Source organism: Oryx dammah, unplaced genomic scaffold (genome assembly GCF_014754425.2).
Source record: "Oryx dammah isolate SB20612 unplaced genomic scaffold, SCBI_Odam_1.1 HiC_scaffold_2, whole genome shotgun sequence".
NCBI classification, from domain to species: domain Eukaryota; kingdom Metazoa; phylum Chordata; class Mammalia; order Artiodactyla; family Bovidae; genus Oryx; species Oryx dammah.
The window spans coordinates 181,897,466-181,916,280 of record NW_024070186.1 but is presented as its reverse complement, the minus strand read 5'-3'; the positions used below and the strand labels follow the sequence as shown (position 1 = coordinate 181,916,280).

The window sequence follows — 18,815 nt, the reverse complement described above, 5'->3', positions numbered from 1 at the left end:
AGTGGCTGCCAGAGGCGGCGGGAGGGGGTGGCGGGGAAGGAGGGAGGGAGGGAGGTGTGGCTATAAAAGGGCAACACGGGGATCCTCGAGAGGAAAGGACTGTTCTGTGTCTCACTGCGGTTGTGGAGACAAAAACCTGTGCACATGATAAGGTTAAATTAGTAAGAGTCAGGCTAAGAAAATGAATACAAAGAACATGTGCGTGTGCACTTGCCTGTAAACACATGCAGACAAGTGCAAGCACAACAGGGGCTATCTGAGGACGAGCAGGTGATTCTATCAATGTCAATATCTTGGTTGTGATACTGAACTACAGTTTTGTAAGACATGATTACCTTTCGCGGAAAGAGTATAAGGGACCTCTCTGTATTATTTCTTACAACTGTGCGGATGAATTCTTACAATTTTGTTGTGTTGTTGCTTAGTTGCTCAGTCATGTCTAACTCTGCGACCCCATGGACAGTAGTAGCCTGCCAGGCTCCGCTGTACATGGGGATTTCCTAGGCAAGAATACTGGAGTGGGTTGCCATGCCCTTCTCCAGGGGATCTTCCCAAGCCAGGGATCGAGCCCAGGTCTCCCGCATTGTAGGCAGATTCTTTACCTTCTGAGTCACCAAGGAAGCCCTCATTCTTATAATAATTACCATAAAATTAAAAGTTTAAGAAAATGCACACACACAAAAATCCCAAACCAGCCAAATCCGTCTAATGATCTGGGTCCTGAGACCCCAGTAGCATTCCCTCCTATTCCTGCCCTCTTTCCCCAAGAGCCTTTCATCCCAGTGGCCTTCTGAACACTCTGATATACTCCTGTCTCTTTCCTCCTTCGCAGCCTATATATCAGGAAACACCATGCAACGAGGGCTCCTTTGTTACTTCTTATCTAGGCACCTTGTTTATTTCTGTCATATACTTATCACCATCTCTAATCATATCACTGAGGTTATATGTGTGAATGTTTACTTTACTTCAGGATGTGGATGGCAAAGACACAAAGCTTTGGTGACAAAAATGTTTTCAACTTTCCCAGATCAAAACACACCATGAAGAAAAAAAGCAAGCAAGCAAAGGATTAGCAAAATAGTAGCAATCTGCATTCTAGAAAGTGAAGGGCCTTCATATATAAAGTGGTCTTACAAATCAATAAAACAAACATCTCTTTGAGAAAAACAGTTGTGGTTATTGCTTTGTCCCCTGTGTCTAAACAATGCCTGACGTGTACACAGTCACGTGCTCATGAAACATCTAGGAAATGTTGGTTAAAATTCAACCACAGTGAAGACAATAATCTGGTTTTAAACACGGAGTATGTATCAAGCCTTTGCTCATTCCAATTGCTATGCATATATAATGCTTATTATGTGCTTGCAGGACTTGGTTCTAAGTGCCTATAACATATTGAGCAATTTAGTTCTCACAAGTACTGTTAAAATCCCCAGTTTTTAAAAAAAATCTTTTTATGTTATTTCTTATTTGAATGACATTTATTTTGGTCATTTTCTATTAAATTCAGCTATGTTCTTTTTTCTTTTTTTTGTTTCATTTTAATTTTTAAAACTTATTTTATTTTTTAATTGAAGAATAATTGCTTTACAGAATTTTGTTGTTTTCTATCAAACCTCAACATGAATCAGCCATAGGTATACATACGTCCTCTCCCTCTTGAACCTCCCTCCTATCTCTCTCCCCATCCCACCAATCCCCATTTTAATGATGAGGCCACAAAGGCACAGAGAGGTTAGCGCACTTGCTTGTGGGCAGAGAGCTAGGATCTGAACCCAGGCAATCTCACTCCAGAACCCATGCACCTAACCACTGCCTCTAGACACATAGTTCCTGAAGCCCTGGCATGCGGCATTACCAGTCCCACTGGCCAGGGAGGAAACCTGAAGCCTCAAGAGGGCAAGCGACAAAGCCAAAGTCACAGAGTTAGGAAGCAGCAGAGTCGGGGGAAGCCTGAGCCAAGAAGAGAGCAGAAGCACCCAGAGTGTGCCGGCGGCCGGAGACATGCTTAACTCACTCTTTTGATCTGGGAGGAGATGAGCAGTGAGTCCTGAAATGTCAGAAGCCAGCAGGGGTATGGAAGCGACCCGCTGGGGCTCAGCCTGAGCCCAGCAGGGTGCACAGGCTTCCTGCTCCTCTTCCCTCTCTTGGCTGCAGACCCGAGTGAAGGGCGGGGTGGCAGTGGAGGGGGTGGATCAGTGGACAGGATGCAGCCAGCCCCGTGACAAGAGGCACGTGGAGAGGGAGCCCAGGACAGCAGGGCCAAGGGGCGTACCTCCCCTGGGAGTTGCTGACCCCTGAAACTGCACAATCTGAAGCTGGCCTGCAGCTTCCCTTGCTCTCCGGGGCAGCTGAGCCGGTCTGGCAGGGGGCCAGGAGGGAAGGGAAGACACAGCCTTCCCAGAACTGCTGCCCAGCGAGAGTTCCTGGAATCAGTGGCCACATCAGCTGCCCCACCCAAAACAGAGGCTGGCCAGGCCAGAGCCCCAAGATGGCCTGGGCTCTGCCTGCCTGCCCCACTCCCAACCCGAGAAGGGAGGGGAGGGCAGGCTGGTGGAGGACTGTTTCTGCCGCCACCAGGAGCAAGAACCACCTCACCCAAGAGCCTGCCAGGCTCCCCATGTACCTGCTGTGTGCTCCAGGCCTCACCAGGCTCCCTGTGTACCTACTGTGTACTGATGTTTTAACCAGGCTCCCCGTGTACCTACTGTGTGCTCATGTCCTAACCAGGCTCCCCGTGTACCTATTGTGTACTCCAGGCCTCGCTAGGCTCCCCGTGTGCCTACTGTGTGCTCCCGTCCTCACCCACTCGCTCGTGACCCATGTATTCTTTTTTTTCATTTTTATTTATTTTTGGTTGCACTGAGTCTTCGTTGCTGCTCGGGGGCTTTCTCTAGTTGCAGCAAGCAGGGGCTACTCTTCATGGTGGTGTGTGGGCGTCTCACTGTAGTGGCTTCTCTCTGTTGCGGGACACAGGCTCTACGCGTGTGGGCTTCAGTACCTGTGCACACGTGCTTAGTTGCTCTGCAGCATGTGGAATCTTCCCGGACTGGGGATTGAACCTGCATCCCCTGCACTGGCAGGCAGATTCTTACCCACTATGGTACCACGGAAGTCCTGCCCCATGTATTCTCATTGCAGGTGCTTTCTTAGCACTTACTATCGGCCAGCTACTACAGATGTGGAAAAAGACATTCATTCACTCATTCATTTCTTCCTCCTTGCCTTTAGCAAATATTTGAGCCAGAAGAAAAGTTACTGGAGGATCTGGGGCACAGTGGTGAGACTATCAAAGGCTCCTTCTGGCCTGGGGGGGTCAAGGGCAGAAGCAGAACCCCATGAGGAGGCCACTGGACTAGCCCAGGTACTAGGTGCCAGGTATGCCAGGGTTGTAGGGAAGAAGAGGTAAGAATGAGTTAAATTCCAGATCTGATTTGAAGGTAGAGTCAACAGGCTTTGCTGACAGAATGGAGTTTGAGGGCTGGGGCAGAGAAAAGGGGATTAGAAGGAGTAAGAAAAAAATGATCCCGAGGGACTTCCCTGGTGGTCACAGTGCTTAAGAATCCATCTGCCAGCGCAGGGGACTTGAGGTTGATCCCTGGTCCGGGAAGATCCCACAAAGCTGCAGGGCAGCTAAGCCCACGTGCCACAACTACTGAAGCCCACATTCTGCAACAAGACAGACCACCACAGTGAGGAGCCTCTGAGTGCAGCAACAAAGACCCAGCACAGTCAGTACAAAATAAATAAATAGACAGTTTTATAAAATGACCCTGAGGGCTTTGGCCTGAGCCATTGGAAGGATGGAGGTGCCACCCACCAAGATGGAGTGGACTGAGGTCAGCCACCATCAGATACGTAGGAGGCTGTGAGGATGGAGCTGTCAGTGCTGAGGGACCGGGAAGGTCCCCCTGGTCCCAAAGGGTCAGTGGGGGCGGGTGGGGTGGGTAAATGACCAAGACTCCCCCAGGGGAGGGGTGGCGGTGTGTGGAGAGGAAGGAAGAACGTGCCCCAGAAGGCACGTGGCCCCGCCAGGGCAGGGAAACTGCTTCACCCTCTGTAAGGAGACACCTAGCCCAGCGCCCGGCACAGAGCAGGAACTCCACAAATGAGTGTGTGTACTTGACTTTATTCCCGTTTTTACACTGATACAGTGCTTCCTTAGTGCTGGGCGCTGATCAAGGATGCTTAAGGACCCCTGTGAGATGAATACAATGATGAAACCCATTTTACAGTTTCTGAAGGAGCCTAAAAGAAGGAGGGTGTGGTCCATTTCCCATCCCACAAGACAGGGCCTGGGCTGCAGCAGTGGGTAAGGGTCACAGAGGATGAGAGCAGTGAGATCAGCAGGGCTGGAGGACAACACTGTCTACCAGGGTTGGTAAGCAATTCAGACCTCGTCCCCAAGGCAATAGGGAGCCACTGAAGGCTATTAAGTAAGAGGGGAGCTGCTTTCCAGAAAGCTCACTCTGACCTGTGTGTGAATGACCGCAGGAGCAGCTGACAGAGGAGCGGGTACTGCCGGAGCTGCAGAAGAACAGGCAGCACCAGCTCTGTCTGGGAGGTGGACGTGGCAGAACCTGGTGATGCCTAGTGGCTGGGAGCTGGGAGCGCAGGTGGCCTTGGGCTGGGGCACGGGCGGATGGGTAGATGGTGGGGGGATGTCGGGAAGAGGCGTGGTCTTGCTGGGGAAGACCACATGCTTTGAGGCACTGTGGACTTGGTGAGTCCAAATGGGTGATGGACCCAGGAGGCATTCAGGAGGCAGTATGTCCTAGCAGCCTGGAGCTCAGAGAGAAGGCTCACGCTGGAGGAGACAGGTTTGTGAGTCATGAGCTGTGGCTCAAGCCCAGGGTTTGCTGTGCAGAGTGAGACACAGCCGCATCTGAGGGGCAGGAGAGGGCTGGGGGCTGTGGATCTCCTTCATGGGACTCGCTTGGGCCAGACTCCCAGAGTGAGGGTCACCATCTCAGGGACAGGCTGGCATCCTACTCCAACAGCCACTTTATGGCAATGTGGGCACTCAGGTTGCCTGTGGACACACTGAGTGCAAGTGTTCACAGGAGAGGCATCTGGGTGACTCCACCTAGCCTCCTGGAAGCCATGCCCATCTTCAGAAGGTACCAGAGCCCCCAGGAAAGAAGCTGAGCCTGAGGGACCTGCGTGCAGATATCACCTGCTGAGGCCCAATGGCCAGCCTCTATCACTCTACAAGCCCTTCTCCTGCTTCGTGTTTCTGCCCACACTTATTCCTCGTAGCTTATCACTCACACACGCCTGCTGTGCACTGTAAACCCCCCAGAGAAGCCAGCTCCTACAAGGCCAGAGGCTATGCCCACCCTATTCGCTGCTATAGCCCTACAGCCTAGCACAGGGCCTGGCACACAGCAGGGGGGGGGATTCTATAGATATTTGCTAAATGGATGAATACCCCCTGGCTGTGTGCAGTGAGGTCCGGCCAGCCAACCCTGATGGAGGCAGGGATACAGCTCCCAGAACTGGTGTTTTCTGCCTCTCTCTGCTGGATAAGCACTGACCAATCAGGGCTCAGAGTCTCCTTGAATACCCCATGCAGGCACCACACAGATCTTAGCCACCCCGGCGCGGGGTGGGGGGAAGGGGCTGACCTCCCAAGAGCTGGTAATTGGGGCATTATCATGATTAGTGCTCACTGCCCTGAGACACAGATACAAGATGTCTGGAGCTCCAGATGCTGATTAGATTTTGGCCGTCTTAGTGATAGTCACGGCTCCTGGTGCGCCTCCTTCCTAAGGTCACCAGAAGTCACCATGATTTTCCCCAGTTCCTTGAGTCTTTAGAGATCAGGCCCTGGGCCCCTCTGCCCATAGGGCCCACCCCTCTTCCCCAGCCAAGGAACACGGAAGGTGCAAGAATTATCATTCCCTTTGTAGACAGGGGAACCTGAGGCCCAGAGAGGTTCAGAAACCTGCCTGAGGATGCACAGCTAGTCAGCAATGGTCCTGGAAAGTGAACCCGGATCTTCCGAGTCACAGTACAGCACCTGGTCTAGGAGAAGCAGCCATAAACTCACCCTTTTTATATACCACTCTGCTTGCTTCTCCCAGCAAGCCCCGTGTGGAAGATGTGGTCAAACCTCCCTTGCACAGAAGAAGAAACTGAGGCTCGGAGGGGTTCAATAATAGTCCCAAGGAAGTGATGAGCTAGAATTTGGCTTCCACCACTGTTTGCCCAGGATTCCCAGGTGGTGTAGCGGTGAAGAATTTGCCAGTCAATGCAGGAGACACAAGGGACGTGGGTTCAATCCCGGGTCAGGAAGATCTCCTGGGGTAGAAATTGCAACCCACTCCAGTATTCTTGCCTGGAGAGTCCCATGGACAGAGGAGCCTGGCAGGCTACAGTCCATGGGATCACAGTGGATATGGCTGAGCGCACACACGCACACACACTCTGTTTGCCTAGCCCTTGCAAGGAGCATGTCTTAACAGTGACCAGGACTTTGCCCCCTAGGCAAACCTGACAGGGCAGCACAGATAAATGCTCCCTGCCCACGGTCTGCAGACAGGCGGGGCTGGGGTGGGGCTCTCCTCGGAGTTCTTTCTGTTGTCTCACCCCTTATCATTCTTGGCCCGGTCGGGGACACTCGTCAGTCATGTGGGGTGACCCACGTGGGCAGGGACCCCAGGGCACCTAAGACGTGGAAGCTTAACTCTGAGCATGGGCTCGGCACTAACTGGCTGGGAGACCTTGGCAAGCTGGGGTCCTTGGAGACCGATCACAGCGCCTCGGTCTCTTTATCTGTGAAATGAGAGCAGGACCACTTTGCCTCCTGGGGTGGTTGAGGAGAGGCAAAGGGACCATGGCTGGCATGGCTGGGCAGAGAGGCCTGGGGCAGAGCTGACAGGACAGGTGACAGAGCCTGTCTCCCAGCGCCTACTGATCACTCTGCAACTCTGAGTACACAGCAAATGGTGTGACACACAGACGGGGTCTCAGAGCACAAGCTAAGCGAAGGAGCCTGGGCTTGGAAGGGCGATACGTGCTCCATTCAGAAAAAGTCCAAAAGGAGACAAACCAATCCTGGGGTTAGTGGCTGGGAGAGTGTCCTGGGAGAGAGTGGGCGGGAGAGAAACTTCTGTGGGAGGTGCTGGTCATGCTTCGTTCTTGATCAGGTTATATGTGCTCGTGTTTACTTTGTGAAGGTGGGCCTTTGCCTGCATGTACATTGCAATAAAAAGGAAAAGAAAAAAAAGGATGGATGAGACGGAAAGGAAGAGAGCAGAGGAAAGTGCATGAGGCAATCAGGGTATGTCAGCGGAGGTCCCAGAACAGCCAGTTCTCAGGGCTGGTGGATCCCCAAAGACCCTGGAGTCCACAGTTGGAAAGACTGCAGGTGCCTCTAGGCCTTTGCACAGCGCCATCAACACTCTAGCAACTTGCCCCTGAAGACGGGGCACTCACTCCTTCTGGGGGCAGCTTCCAGCCACCACTCGTGGCCACAGAGAGTCACCTCCCTCAGCGTCAACTCAAACATCTAAGAGACTTCAGACACATGACCTCAGAGAGTAGAGAGGGGACAGTGGAGAGCGCATGTCCAGCCCTAACAGGCAGCCGCCCACCACTCTGCTTTGCACCACATATGTGAAGGCCTAGGCATCGCTAGGACTCTCGATTTTCCACAAGAAGCTAGAAATCCAGATTTTTATGTATATTACTTTGATTTTTAAAAACCACACACTACATTTGTGATCCCCTTTGGCTTACAACCACCAGCTGATGTCCTCTTGCAGGGGGGCAGGGGGGTGGATGCAGGGCGGTGAGTGTCCTGAGATGCCAGGACCCCCAACAAGAGGAAAGGAGCAACAGGTGAGACCCCCCTGCACCTTCCCTAAGCTCTGGCACCCCTAAATGTTCCCTTCCTTCTGTCCCTCTGGGATGCAGTTGTTATGGTGATGAGAGGAAGCATGGCTAGAGGCACGCTATCACTGCCTGCTTTTACGTGGCTGAGCCACAACACTTTTTCTGTGAGGAATTCCAAAATTTTGCAAGCCCCACTGCCTTCCTCCTCAGCGGGGGCAGGCAAGGGGAGGTCAAAGAACAGTCTTTAGCCTCCCCGCCCCGCCCCACTGTCCCCCAACATGCCACAGACTCCCCACTTCCCTTGGGCCATTTCCCCTGCCTCCCGGTGCCCTCCACCTACGCATCCTCAGGAAGTTCCTGGTCAAACCCTACTCTTTCCTCTGCCCACTTCACAGCTCTGCCAGTCTCTCTGTCCCAATATCCTCTCCATTCTCATAAAGGGTGAAACATGCCTGTCATTTCTCTGTCTTTCCAGGCTAAAAGTCCTCCAGGGCAAGGATTGTGGCTTACTCATCATGTCTCTTTGCAAACATGGGACGCAGCCAACCAATGCCTGCGAAACTGAAGCTGTCGGCTGCCTCATCGTGGGTGAGTTCCTCCCTCCAGGCCATTCTCACTGCCCAGAACTGCGGGCAATATTGACACTCAGTGACTAATATGAGTACAGGTATGTTTACGAGGTCTTTCATATTCACTATGTTATTATTTTCACAAAAACCCTAGAGAAGGGCAAAGCAAGTCATATCCTCATTTTATGGTTTAGGAAATTGAAGCCCAGAGAGGGAAAATGACTTGCCCAAGATTACTGAGCAAGTGAGCTGCAGAGCTGAGACGAAGATGTAAGTTTTGTTTTGCTTTTTTTAAAAAAAACTCATCTGGGTACCAGAGCAGCGTCAAAGAAAAGTCCTACAACTGTAGAGGGGAAGAAAAGAAAATAATTGGAAAATTAGTCAAGGAAAAAGCAAATAGAGATAACAGGTATAGAAATATTATTCCTGTTGCTGCTGTTTGTTGTCGATTAGTCGCCAAGTCGTGTCTGACTCTTTTGCATCCCCACAGACTGTAACCCGGCAGGCTCCTGTGTCCATGGGCTTTCCCAGGCAAGAATACTGGAGTAGGTTTCCTTCTCCAGGGGATCTTCCCAACCCAAGGATCAAACCCGTGTCTCCTGCATTGGCAGGTGGATTCTTTACCACTGAGTCCTCTTCATACTGAATAAAATGGAATTCAAGGCATCAAAGTATTATTAAAAGAGAGAAGGGTAGCTGTTTTATATTGATAAAAGGAGCAACTCACCGAGAAGGTGTAAAAGTCCTGAACCCTCTTCTATTCATACATTCTATTTACATGCACTTCCAAAAACAAAGCAAAAAACCAAGGGCTTCCCTGGTGGTCCAGTGGTTAGGAATCCACCTTGAAGTGGCCTGAATCCCGGTCAGGGAACTAAGATCCCACATGTCTTGGAGCAACTAAGCCTGTGTGCCGCAATCACTGAGCTTGCATGCCACAACTAGAGAGCCTGTGTGCTTGTGCTGGGATGAAAGAGCTAAAACTTGATATAGCTAAATATATAAATATCTTTTAAATGACACACAAAGCTGAGAGCAGGTCAAGGGAAAATGAACAGAGCTTCCGTTAGAGTGGGAGATGAAGCAGGTAGAGAAAGCTACATAAAAAACATGAAAAATACAAATGATATAATTCGTAAACATGACCTAGATAGACATAGTTTTATAACTTTACACCCAGCCAGAAATACACATCTTTTCAATGACAAGAGGAACAGACAGAAAGACTGATCAGAAAATCCTACAAAGAAGATCTCAACAGATTCTCCATCACTGAGATCATAGAAGCTACAAATATTGACCACTATCCATAGAAATCAATAATCAAAATATAACTTTAAAATTCCATCCACCTTAAAAGACCATAAAGCATATAACAATTTTTAATCAAAAAAGAAATTATCAACTATTTTAGTAGTGAATGATTTTGTGTAACAAGAACTGTGGAATAAAGTCATAGCAGTACTTAGAAAAAAATTATAGCCTGAGGTGGATTTATTAAGGAACAAGAAAAACTGAGAACAACTGTTAGCCACAAACAAGGAGTCTCAGAATGGAAGAAACCCTTACTGACAGCAGCTCAGGTAGAAGAGGGGCTTCCTGGGTGGCTCAGAGGTAAAGAATCTGCCTACAATGCAGGAGACCCAGGTTCGATCCCTGGGTTGGGAAGATCCCCCTGGAGAAGGAAATGGCAATCCACTCCAGTATCCTTGTCTGAGAAATCTGATGGACAGAGGAGCCTGGTGGGCTATACAGTCCATAGGGTAGCAAAAGAGTCGGTCACTACTCAGTGACTAAACAGTAGAAGGGAATTCTGGAGGATTTAGCTGACAAATCCAGTACCAGCCCCGAGGGGGATGTGGTCACTAAAAAGCGGGTGGTATCAACAGAGGTGTGGGTTCCAGACCAAGGAGGTGATAGTCTCCCTCCTTTCTGACTGGGGAAGGCTTTGGGAGAGGCAGTGGTTTTTACGTGGGGCTCCGACCAACTGGATCATGTACAAAGCCAGACTGAACAGGAAGAATGACAATGAATTATGGCTGTGTTGTCTGAAGGAGAGAACCATTAAGGGGACTTCCCTGGTGGTCCAGTGGCTAAGACTCCATGCTCCCAATGCAGGGGGCCCAGGTTCGATCCCCTATCGGGGAACTAGATCCCACATGCCACAATTAAGACCTGGTGCAGCCAAATAAATAAATGCATAAATATTTTTTAAAAAGAAAAAGAAAACCATTGGGCTGGATTGGAGGGCAATGCCTACAACCTCCAAGAAACAGAACTAAAGCTAGAAAGTGAAAGCTCCTGGAAAGCTGAACTGGCTAACTCCCAGGAAACATCTTCTCCTAGTTAGAGCTGTCCAACAGCAGGAATCTGGCTTCTAGAAGGCCTACTCCCCAGAAGCAAGACTGCTGGGAGGCCAGGGGTGAGGGTCGGTCTGCAGGCTTGGAGGGCTGCCGCCGCAGAGGACTGGCATCCCTCCTCTCCCTCTCCGGAGAAGTTCCATTTCCTCTTTTAAAAAGACAAAACACTTTTCTGGCTGTTTCTGGAAACCCTCAGGCCTTTCACAGTTCTCCAAAACAGTCCTTGGTGACTACACTCCGTTATTTCTAACCAAGAAACCTAGTTCTTTTAAACTCTGCTCCGTGGGCTGGACAGCTCAGAATAGTGGTTAAACTTTGCATACTTTTCCAGCCCCAGATTTGAAACCAGATTCTGCCACTTCCGAGTTGCGTCACCAGGTTAAGTCTCTTCCCTGAACCTCAGTTTCCTCCCCAGGGAAATGAGGAGACACCCATGTGTCTACCTGCCTCCATGTACCACGATGCCTGAAGGCAGAGTCAGTCCCCCCTGCCTGCACCTCCACCGTGCCCCCTCTGCTTTAAGGTGCCCTCTCTGTCTGCCATGCTGGGGAGGATGCTCGCTGGCAAAATAATCTGTAAAATGATCTGCACGATGATTGGATCACCTGTGATCTTGAGCCTGGCCTGACCACGTGCACAAAGGTTGCTGAGCATGGATCTGAGTACCAGATCCATGGTAGGTGAGCACTAACAGTGGATGGTGACAGGTGGGCCTTTAGCACTTGAATAGTTTCCATGATGTGCTTAAACACAGTGGTAAAAGCTGAGGACCCTGGAGCTGTCAGGTTCCCAGCTTTGTGACCCCCAGACAAGTTACTAAATCTGCTGCCCTGTCTTTTTTTATATATCTGTAAAATCAGGATAAGAGCAGTTCCCACCTTGTACAGTTTCGCCACAAGATGAATGAGGCAATGTAGGTGTCTGGCTCCCGCTGGCTTTCCTGACCTCTCTCCCCTCCCCTCTTCACCTTGTTTCAATTCTGTCCAACCACATGAGCTTCCCTGTGCTGAGTCAGACACACCTCAGGGCCTTTGCACTTGCTGTTCCTTCAGCCAGGATCGCTCCTTCCCCACATATCTGCCTGTCTTTCTATCTTGGGTCTTAGCTCAAAAGTCACCTCCTCCACTAGACAGCTAGCCCCACAAGGACCCTTGCTTCTCTGTCAGAGGCTGCTGTGTCCACAGCCTCCACACACCTGTCACTTTTAGCTTTGCAAACAGGATCTGCAGGCCGGAGGCTGTTGGTCCCTTTGCATTCCTGTTGCTCAGAACACCTCCTCCTTTTCAGGAAATCTGTTCCACCAAACCCCGGAGGGCCAGGCTTCTCCTCCCTTCACCAGGATCTGTCTCCTCCCTCTCTCCTGGAGGGAGAAGGAGGGGGACTCAGATACCAGCTCAGAGGGTGAGCCTGCCCAGTGAGTCAGAGCTCCCACGCCTGCTTTGGTAAAGACCTGGATTTAAGTGCCAACGAGGAGGTGAGGAGCCCTGAGGGGGCCCCAAGAATGAGAATGAGTCAGTTGGAGGCAAACCCGAAACCTCAGAGGCATCACCACTTCTTGGAAAGGCACAGATGTGTGCACGTAGAACAGTGCACCCAGAGTGGGGGCAAGCAGCAGGCCCGGAAGTGGGGCCGGTGGGCTGGACAAGACCTGTTCTAGCATCCTCTGTGGTTTCCTCCATCTGGCCCGCTCCTCCAGGGCCCCTTGCCCTTCTAAATGTCCCTTCTCAGAGAGGCTCCCCCAACTCCGCCCGCATCCTGCTCTACTTTCTTCTGAGCACTGTCGCTATGGGACATGACACGATACTGCAGAAGACATGACCTCCCGCAGCCCAGGTGTGTTTCCAAATTCAGAATTACTCAGATTAGAGAAAGGTCATCTTGTATAAAATATACCGCCCGTCATAACGATCCCTGCCCCCCACGGGGCCCGAGGAGCACCCTGTGATCAATCACATGTGCGTCTCTGCAGCAAGACACACGAGCCTTCACACCACAGGGGAGAAATGAAGATTCCAAACAGCCTCATGTTTAGTTCATGTCAGGTCTTGCTTCCAACTGAGTGATGAGAACACTTCCGGTTTTCAGAGCTTGTGGATTTCGAATGCTAGATAAGGAGTGTAGCTCTGTGCGTGTGTTTGTGTACTGCTTGTTTTCACAACTCGAAGTCAAATCCCTGGAGGATGAGGACTCTGTGCCCATCCTCTGGCACCTTGCCCGGCATATGCGTGTGTATGACTAAGTCGCTTCAGTTGTATCCGACTCTTTGTGACCCTATGGACTGGGTAGCCCACCAGGCTCCTCTGTCTGGGGGATTCTCCAGGCAAAAATATCTGGGAAGCCCTGCCTGGCACACAGGTGCTCAATAAATATCCAAAGAAGAAATGAATGAGGAAGTCGGGAGCTGGATGTGAAGAAGTGACTCTGTCCTCACTAGGGAGAGAAACAGCAATCACCGAGCCGGGAGCAAGGTCTCTCCAAAAAATCATCTCACAAATGCTGCCCCTCCCTCCTCCAAATACCCATTTTACTGACAAGCAAACTGAGGCTGAGAGGTTAATCAACTTCCTCCAGATCCCACAGACAGGAAGAGCAAGTTCACAATTGAATCTGGGGCCCCTGACTTTAAACCTGTGCCCTTCTCTCTGCCTCAGGCTCAGAGAAGCAAGGCAATAGGGAATACGGTCCATCAGATGCAGGGTCCCCTGGTCTCTCCAGGACCCCCCGTCTCCATTGGGGTTACCCCATCCACTTTCTTAACAGGGCAAGTTTGGACAACGTCTAGGCAAGCCATCATCCACTCTTCTAGCCAAGGGAAATCTGGTCAAACAACTCTGAGCATGTCTCTGGCCCTAAGGAATGCTCCCAAAGATGTCCCTTTCAGCCACCCCAGCAGACTGGCATGATGGGAAAGGACACGTGGGGAAGGAAAGCAGGTTCGAATCCCTCCATCTATCATTCCTAGATATACAACCTTAGGCAAGGCTACTGTGCACATCTCTGAGTCTTGGTTTTCTTACCTGTAAAATGGGTGGGTAGACTCAATGCCATCCAATGGGATTCATTTATTTGCTTAACAAATACACAGTGCTCACTGCACGCCAGGCACTGTTCTGTATGCCTGACGCTTAAGAATTCAGCTCATCACCACAAAAGGTATGAAGTAGCCATAATAATTTCACAAATGGGGAAACTAAGGTCCTGAGACAGTGGCTCCATAAGAAGTATCACGTGGACATCCCTGTTCAGTGGTTAAGAATCTGCCTGTCAATGCAGAAGACGTGGGTTCGATCCCTGGTCTGGGAAGATCTCACACGCGGCAGAGCAGCTAAGCCTGTGCACCGCAACTATTGAGCCTGTGCTCTAGAGCCTGAAAGTGAAAGTGAAACTGAAGTTGCTCGGTCCTGTCCAACTCTCTGCAACTCCGTGGACTGTAGCCTACCAGGCTCCTCCATCCATGGGATTTTCCAGGCGAGAGTACAGGAGTGGGTTGCTGTGAAGTTGCTCAGTCGTGTCCGACTCTTTGTGACCCCATGGACTGTAGACTACCAGGCTTCTCTGTCCATGGAATTTTCCAGGCAAGAATACTGGAGTGGGTTGCCATTTCCTTCTCCAGGGGATCTTCCCAACCCAGGGATTGAACCCAGGTCTGCATTGTAGGCAGACGCTTTACCATCTGAGCCGCCAGGGAAGTCAGGGTTGCTAGTAGCCTCAATGACTGAGCCCACACTCCACAACCACTGAAGTCTGTGCACCTAGAGCCCGAGCTCCACTATAAGGGAAGCCACCACGATGAGAAGCCCTCACACTGCAACAGAGTAGCCCCTGCTCTCGCAACTAGAGAAAGCCCTCGCAGCAACAAAGACCCAGCTCAGCCATAAATAGTAAATAAATAGAAGAATGAGCAGAACCAGCATTTGAACCCGGGCGACCTGGCTCCAGAGTCCATGCTCTTAACCTCCAAGCTATATGTCTTGACAGGTACAACTTCCACTGACGGTGGAAGTATTATGTGTTGGAAATTGCGCTAGGGAGCTTATAAAACATGACGTCATTAACAACTCACAGAAGCTCAGTTTTACAAATGTGAGGAAATGAAGCACCCAGGGGGCTTGTGTCTCTCCTCCACTCCCAGGTGGCATCGAGGGCAGTGGGCATTTGATCCCGAACTCTCTCCTCTGAACTCTCTCCTCCATCTGGGGGTAGGGATTGGGGGTGGGGGAGGCTTGAGAAAAGGAGGTCCAGGAAAGGGTTTTTCTTCTCACATCCCTGATACTTCGTCTCAGCACTTTTTTCTGGATCTGAGCACCAGGAAATTGTGAATGCCTTCAGGGACAATTCCTGTCTCTGCCTGGGCTTTCTGCAACCGTGGGCTTTAGTTGTACAGCAAAACGCATCAGTCACTGAGTCACTGCGTCACTGCCCAGAATTTGGAAACGCTCAGGTCATCCCAGACCTGCTGGGAACTGACTGTGTTGTAATCAGGGCTACAGGCTAGTGCTTCTCCCTCCCTTTGAACTTCCCACAGCCTCCCGCCAAGATTTGACTCTAGAAATCCAGGGTGGGGGTCCAGGAATCTGCATTGTGATTCTTATGGTTCGGGCAAAAGTAAAACACATTGGCCCATACTCCTCTCATGGCGTGCAAGGCCTTTCATGACATGTCCCACCTTTCCATCCATCACTGGCTTTTCTCCCCTTCCCCCCGGCCCCTGCACGACCCCTTAGCCTTTATCTATGCTGTTCCCACTGCTCAGCATGCTGTTCCCTCCCATTCTGCATCTACCAAGCTCCCAACTCCTCTCCCAGGGCTGGCTCACAGGTCCCTGCTCCACGAAGTCCGTCCCATTGCCTCACGAAGGTTGATCACCCTCACCTTATCCTTCCTTTCTTTCTCATAGCTCTCCCCTGCTCCCACAACCCCTTCACCCAGGGGGAGCTCCTTGAAGGCACACACCATTGCCTTGAACAGCACTCCAGCAGTGCCCAGTGGGAGCCCAGTGAATGCTAATGGGTGAATGAATGGCCAGGGTAGGTCATCCCCCCTTCCACATCCCATCAGGCTCATCTGTACTCATGGTGGGTCTAGCTGAGTTCAAGTGGCCTTTGCAGGACTCTGCAACGCCCCTGACTGTGGGGGAAACCCAGACTAACATAAACCCGAGCCTCGGTTTCCCCACTGAACTTGAGGACTTTCATAAAGGCTCTGATGTCCCAGCAAATGCCTGATGTTCCTTAAAGGCCATCCATAAAGGAAGAGCTGCAGGGGAGGGGTCACACCTCCCAGAGGGCAAATGCCAGGGTTCCAACAGGGTAAGTGCTGGCCTGGAGGGTGATCTGTGAATCTTAGCAGCAGGCATCAAGTTTGCTGGTCCCCAGTGTCTCCTGATTATAAGAAATACAGATTTCATTCAAGGAAAAGAAGGAGAAGAATCATCTAGATTCTGGGGTTTGCTGAATCTGAACCTCACCAAAAAGAGCCTGAGAATGTGCATCTTTGAATAGAATCCCCTGGAGAATTTGTTCATAAAATAATTTGACAAATTTTGTTGTTTTGTGGACTGCTCTGGCTCTGGTGCCAGAATGACTGGGTCTGATTCCTGCTCCACACTTGCCTTGTGTGCACCAGCTTGGGCAAGTCATTAAAGCTCCCTCTGCCTCAGCAGTCCTCATCTGCAAAATGGCCACAATACACACAGAGCACCAACCAGAATGGTTATGTTGAGATTTAACTCAGAATACTTCAATGCTCAGGACAGACCCATACAACATAAGTTCCAGCAAATGTTCGCTATTATTGGGCCCATCTAGTATTCAAATAAGGAGAGCAAAGGTCGAAAGGCCTAGTTTCACTCGATTCTTTGATCGGTCTCCAACTTCAGAGTTTTCAGAACTTTCCCCACCCTTTCTCTCCCCGGAATCCTCACCAACTTCCTGTGCGCGGGCTGGGAGTGAGTGCCCAGAGAAGAACCGGGAAAGGAGTTGAGGGGAACGTGGGTGATGAGCCAAGACCCGTCTCACCGCCACGCTCAAGACGCTCCCAAGCACCCAGCACTAGCCTCCCCAGCCCCGCTTTAGCTGCGCGGGGCCGGCCGGCCGGAGTCGCCGCAGCCCCGCTCGCCGAGAAAAGCCGGCAAGTGGGCGATCCCCGCTGGGGATCGGTTGATCGCGGGGTCCCCGCCGTCGGCAGCCCAGCGCTCTCCCAGCCGCCACGACATGCCCGGACCGATTCCCCCCACCTTCCACCCGTACGCGGGAGCCGGGTCCTACCTGCGCGCTCCAGGTCCATTCGCCGTGCCGGCCCCAGAGCGGGAAGTAGGGGACCCCCCGGGAGGCCGTCCCTGCCCTGGCCGCGCCGCTCGGGGCTTTCCTGGGCGCCGGGGGAGCCCGCCCCGCTTCCTGCGCCCCGCCCCGTGTCCGCCCATTGGCTTGCGCCGCCCCGCCCCGCGCACCCCGCGCTCCCCTGGCCGCCCTCTCGGTGGGGCCGCCGCAGGTCCCGGCAGCGTCCCTGTTCCCTCAGTCCCCGCAGTCCGAGGGGCTTCCGATCTCTCCAGGAGGCGACCCCAGCGCCTGGGCTCCGCGGCCACCGGAGGTCACACCCCAGCCAAGAGAACTCCGCAGGGCTTCCCCTCGCTTTCAGAATAAAATCCCAGCTCCCGAATTTAGCATCAGCCCGTCGGTCGCCCCGGCCCGCCATTCCCTCTGAGGCCCCCAGCTGCCTCTCTCCGCAAGAGGGCAGGTGCATTCAGGACTGGGGGGCTGGGCATCTTGAAGCCTTCTCCCTTTTCCGACAAGCCCAACTTCTGAACGCGGATATGTTTTCGGAGCGCCTACCATAGGCCGGATTCCAGAAAACAATTCTTCAATCAACAGTTAGTACCGTTCGGCAGCCCCCTTTCTAAGGCGCTGCATATATTAATATTAACCGCCAGCTACCCTGTGAGGGAGCTATAGTGCAGTCCCCCAGTTTTTTAGATGGGAAAACCGAGGCACAGAGCCTTTGTGGGGAAACTTGTTCAGAATCATGCAGCCGGTGTGGGGTTCGAACCCAGGCATCATGGATAACTAATCCCTTAAAAGCAGCATCGTAAAAGTCGTGATGGAGCCCAGAAGGTAGGGGAAAAACAGTAAACGAATAAAATACTTCAGGTAACAAGAGATACCAAGAAGAGAGTAAAACAGAGAGAAACCTATCTCCTCCCCAGGGATGAGAGATTTGAGCTTCGAGCCTAAGGAGGACACGGGCTAGACTAGTTTAGAAGGGGGAACAACCAGTGCAAAAGTCCTGGGATAGGAACCAACTTAGCATGTTGGAGGAATTGCCTGGAGGTCAGGTTGACTGGAGAGCCCTCAGGAGGGGAGAGGGGAAGAAGGTCAAGTCGGAGGTATGCAGACAGGCTGGACAGTGCTGGGGTCCCTTTGTAAACCTGAAACCTTTTGCTCCGTCTTGGTGTCTCTGAGTTTGTGGGTGGCTCAGGTGGTAAAAGAATCTGTGCATCTGCCTGCAATGAGGGAATCCTAGGTTCAATCCCTGGGTTGGGAAGATCCCTTGGAGAAGGGAATGGCAACCCAACTCAATATTCTTGCTTGGAGAATTCCATGGACAGAGGAGCCTGGCGGGCTACAGCCCATGGGGCTGCAAAGAGTCGGACATGACTGAGCGACTAGCATTTATCCAGAGATGGCAGAAGTCTCACTTTAGAAATGTATGGCTTAAGCTGTCTGCCCTCCTCTTCTCCCAAACTGGGCTCCCACCCTGTTTTTTGCATCTTTAAGCCATCTTCTCTCTTCTCTAGTTCTACCAGATGGACTGTGCACTAACCCCTCTGCTTACTATGAGACTCCAGGCAAAGTGGATTGGGCACTGTACCTCAGCTCCCACATCTGCAAAGTGGGGATGACCACAGGCCCCAATTCCTATGGTCTGAAATACATGAAAAGTGCTTGGAGCAATGCCAGGCACATATCAGGCGCTCAATAAACGTACATTGTTGTTCTGATCAGAAGGAAAATGAGAAAGAAGCCAATTTAGAGCCTGCTCCCTCTGC

The 18,815-nt window shown here is 51.5% G+C and overlaps 1 protein-coding gene and 1 long non-coding RNA gene across 8 annotated transcripts in view; one reads left to right on the top strand and one right to left on the bottom strand.

The window, feature by feature from the left end:
* The window catches only part of IL4R (interleukin 4 receptor), a 49,758-nt gene extending 32,623 nt beyond the window's left edge, over nt 1-17,135 (bottom strand). For 4 of the 7 annotated variants that reach the window (XM_040258281.1, XM_040258313.1, XM_040258290.1 and 1 more), the window contains exon 1: nt 17,038-17,135. In XM_040258281.1, coding sequence (XP_040114215.1) covers nt 17,038-17,056 — 19 coding nt within the window. In that variant the 5' untranslated portion in view covers nt 17,057-17,135. Of the gene's footprint in view, nt 1-2,020; nt 3,601-17,037 lie in introns of those variants that run through there. The other 3 variants (XM_040258318.1, XM_040258327.1, XM_040258296.1) reach the window with 3 other exon arrangements.
* Nucleotides 257-9,098, top strand: LOC120876440. Its single transcript, XR_005724173.1, has 3 exons — nt 257-2,046; nt 8,318-8,430; nt 8,902-9,098. It is a non-coding gene; the product is annotated as an uncharacterized LOC120876440 (long non-coding RNA).
* Nucleotides 17,136-18,815: the final 1,680 nt, after the last annotated feature.